The 3,900-nt window shown below is 57.4% G+C and overlaps 1 protein-coding gene across 1 annotated transcript; it reads right to left on the reverse strand.

The window, feature by feature from the left end:
- Positions 1 to 378: 378 nt before the first annotated feature.
- RRS1 (ribosome biogenesis regulator 1 homolog) lies at positions 379 to 1,718 on the reverse strand. The gene has a single exon (XM_080380460.1). The coding sequence runs from the start codon at positions 1,597 to 1,599 to the stop codon at positions 517 to 519; it is 1,083 nt and encodes a 360-aa protein (XP_080236586.1). The 5' UTR covers positions 1,600 to 1,718; the 3' UTR covers positions 379 to 516.
- Positions 1,719 to 3,900: the final 2,182 nt, after the last annotated feature.

Genomic DNA, 3,900 nt, shown 5'->3' on the forward strand with positions numbered 1-3,900 from the left:
ACAGTAAGTTTTACTGTTCCTTTTGTAACTGCGCCTGAATACCACAAAGCTGAACAGCAGTTGACTTACAGAGCAAGAGCTCCATCGTCAGGCCACGCGCCCAGAGCACAGTGCATCATACTCGAAAAAATGCAGGTCACAGCTGCGATGCCCCCCCAGTCCCTGCTACCTGAGCAAGGGACAGCTTTGCTCAGCTTCAGTCCTGCCTGGAAATGCTGTAGCCACAGCAAGCCGTGAAGATCCATTACCTGTCTGTCCCTGTGAAACTCCACGTCTGGGGGAAACCAGGGCCCCTGACCCCCTCAATACACCACCAGTTGCCCTTGCATAGGGAACACAGCCCTCCTTGACCGCCAGCTAAGAGCCAAACACAGGACATTTTAGAAATGCCGGAGCGTATTTATTGGCAAATAGGAGTGGGAATAGAGCACCAGGTAGGAGGCTGGTAGTGACAGTCCTCTCCCACGCATCAGCAGGCATCCCCAAGCACCGTGCTGCATACAGTCCCTCTGTCTCTCATGCCTTCTTTCTCTTGCCACCACCCGTGCTGCTGCCCGCAGGCCTCTGCTGCTGCTGCCGGCGGGCTCCACTCTTCTTGCTGCTGCGGCCAGCCCGCTGCTGCCGGCGGCCGCGCTTCCCCCGCTGCGACTGCTTCTTACCCTTGGCAGCAGCCGCCTCGGCTTCCTCCTGGCGCAGCTGCTTGTTGACAGCACGGGTGATGTCGAGGACGGGCTTCTTGCTGCCCATGTCTCGCAGCAGCTCCAGTTGCCGGCTGCGCTCGGCCGCCAGGTTACCCAGCAGTGGCTCGAAGCGGCGCTTCCTGCCGCCGCTGCGGGAGGGCGGCTCCGCCGGCTCCTTGGGCAGCCGGGGCTGGAAGCGGCCGAGCGAGGCGGTGGAGACGCGGGCGACGCGGGCAACGCGACCCAGCTCCTCCCGGCTCTGGTGGCCGGTGGGGTGGAGAGGCGCGGCGGGGACGGCGGTCCCGGCCCGGTGGGCGCGGGCCAGGTTGCGCAGACGGTTGAGTTCGTTGCGCGCCACCCGCTCCCGCTTCTCCCGCCGCAGCCTGGCGAACTGGTCCTCCTCCGGGTCGGCGCCCTCTGGCACCTCCGCGAGCCAGGCACGGGCCGGGTCGCCGCCTGCCCGCCGGTAGCCCCAGCGCCGCCGCCACTCCTTGGCCTGCTCGTCCCACACCAGCGAGGTCCGCTTGCGCCGGCGGATGCCCTTCAGCCGCGCGAACTGCTCCCAGCGCGTCGGCGGCCGCGGTCGCGGCGGCGGCTTCTCCCGCGGCAGGCGGAAGGCCGGCTCGGGCAGCCGCGCCACCAGCGGCCCCCCGGCCCCGCCGGCGCGCTCGGCCGGCAGCTCCCAGAGGCGGGCCACCAGCAGCTGCGTGTTGTCGCGGGCCAGCGCCCGCAGCAGCGCCTCCCGCCGCGGACCGGCCCCGCGCAGCCCCGCCGCCGCCGGCGGGTTACGGTCCAGCGCCAGCAAGTTGCCCAGGTCGAACTCCAGCTCCAGCTCCTTCTCCACCGTAATGCTCCGCTGCTTCTCCGCCTCCTGCTCCTCGGCGGCCGCCAGCACCTCCTCCACCCGCACGGCCGCCATGGCGACGGGCACGCCGGGCCGGGCCGCTCCCACACGTGCGAGCTGCTCCCGCCGACCACCCCCGAAGTGCAAGGAAGCTCTTCCGGGTCAGCGCACCGGAAGCAGCGCGCCTCCACGCCCGGAATAGCGGTGCCCGGGAAGCCCTGCCCCTCGGGGCGGGCTGGGCGCAATGCCTGCCGGGAGCTGCAGTCCGCTCTGCGCCGGCGCGGGGCTGCGGGCCGCGGAGGGTGCTGGGAGCGCCGGCCCCGCCTGAAGGGGCCGTTACCACCGGCAGGTTCCCCCGGTGGCGCTGCCGGCTGCTTGCGCGTCACATCGCCTTGGTTCCCCCCGGTTGCTGTCAGGAGATGCCTGCGGGCGGGACCGATAGGCAGGCGCTTCTAGCTGACGCCGATGAAATCCGCAGCGACCCCTAGGCCGGGGCTGTGCGGGGCTCGGGGCAGCCCTCAGCCCGCCTGTCGCCGCCTCGGCGACCGGTGCCGGAGCGGGCGATGTGCGGAAGGAGCCTGGGCGCCGTGAGGGGGCAGGCGCCGGAGGCCTGCGGGCACTCTGTGGCCCCTAGGGGACAAGGCTGCTACTGAGCCACCGGGGCCTTGCAGCTTCCCCTGCTTCCGCCTGAGCAGGCAGGCATGCTGTGCCATTCAGGCACACTGCAGGTGCGAGACTGTGTAGCAGGAATTACTTTTTCCATAGGGTTTGGTGGTTGTTGGTTTTGGGTTTTTTGGTAGCATACCATTATGTCTTGACAGTCATTGCTGTAGAGCAGGGCCAAAATTCAAGTATTGTGTTGCAGCTCCACAGAGACTGGTGTAGGTCTTGTGGGCAAGTCTCCCCGCAGAGAAGAGAGGGGAGGAACAGCATTTGGAAAGCAGTATCACCTGGCAGCTACCTCATCATGCATGGTGATAAGTGAGGTGATCAGCAGATACTGTGTGCACCCAAGGGTCAGCTGGGTCAAAGATACCTCTGTGCTATTTTTAAACAAGTGGGCTATGGAAGAATCCATTTATAGTTCTACAGTGATCTGGCTTGTATGGCCATGACATTTTGAGCTGATCTCTGGTGACCTAAAAGCAAGTTCACGATAGCACTTAACTGTAGCCAAGGAAAGTGATGGGAGTGTTTATTCTAGATACGATTCTCTATGTTACGTCGCGTCTTTGCCTTTACATTGCATTTGGCGTGATGGAAATGATTCTGAGTGTAATGCCACAGCAGTATAGTAGTGTTGTCGGAATGAAAATAAAGGCCGGCCTTATCAAATGAAGACAAATAGCAGATTCTCAAGTTCTAATTCTTAGGATATCACAACTTTGTGAGTCTAACTATGATAAAATATTTGGGGTTTGTTTGTTCCCCCCGGTTAGGAGTTCTGAGCGTCATTTGTATACTGTGAAGCAGCACAATCCCTATGCATTTAAACCTAGGTCGGATGCAGTTTTCCCGTTTACCACAAGATGGCATTGCATTGGCTATTATTTTGTTCCCTGTTTCGGACAGTTCATACTTCCACCTGGAATTACACATAAAAAAATAAAGACAGTTCTTTGAATAAATGCACTTACACTATTTAGATTTAGGCGTAAATTTATACTTTTGAACTGCAAAGTCCACTGCTTGGGCAGTCTGGTCAATACCTTTACACCCATCCCTGTACTCTCCTATTTTATCCTTATGTAGCTAACTCTGAGCCTTTAGGGGAGTATCTGGGACTGAGAGGGCGTAATTGGTAATACTTACTGCACTTATGAAGTTGCTGTAAGTGTTAAGGATTACTGTATATCACTGGAATAGCAGCAAGTGTGCGTGCCAAGGATTGGTCTTCTTTTACCTAATAGCATGAACCTGCTAAGGAAGGGAAAAAAGAATCTCAGAAGGTATAAATTACTTTCTGGAAACTGCTGTCTAGAACTGAATTCCAGCCTTTTTATGTATTCCACAAATTGTCATTTATTTTACAAGTTGTCCTAGTGCGATAAACAGGACTGTTCTTTTACTCAATTGCTTCAGTGTTACTTTGTGATAATAGTCTTAATAGGAGCACCCTTATGATTATGGGTTAGTGACAGGAAATTTTGTACTCAGTCTCAGGTGGTGTTCAAAGTTGGATTTTTTTAGTAGCCTTTTTTATGCTTTTACTGATCTTTGTTGTGTGTTTTGTTGCTGGAGGCAATGAATTGATCCTGCATATTTAGTCTCTACATACATGATTCAACAGCAACAATTATAATCAACAGAGGAAATCTGTAAATCCTTTCACACTGGTGTTTGCTTTTGGGTGCGGTGTTTGTTTCTTTTTTTCTG

Source organism: Falco punctatus, assembly GCF_963210335.1.
Source record: "Falco punctatus genome assembly, chromosome: 3".
NCBI classification, from domain to species: domain Eukaryota; kingdom Metazoa; phylum Chordata; class Aves; order Falconiformes; family Falconidae; genus Falco; species Falco punctatus.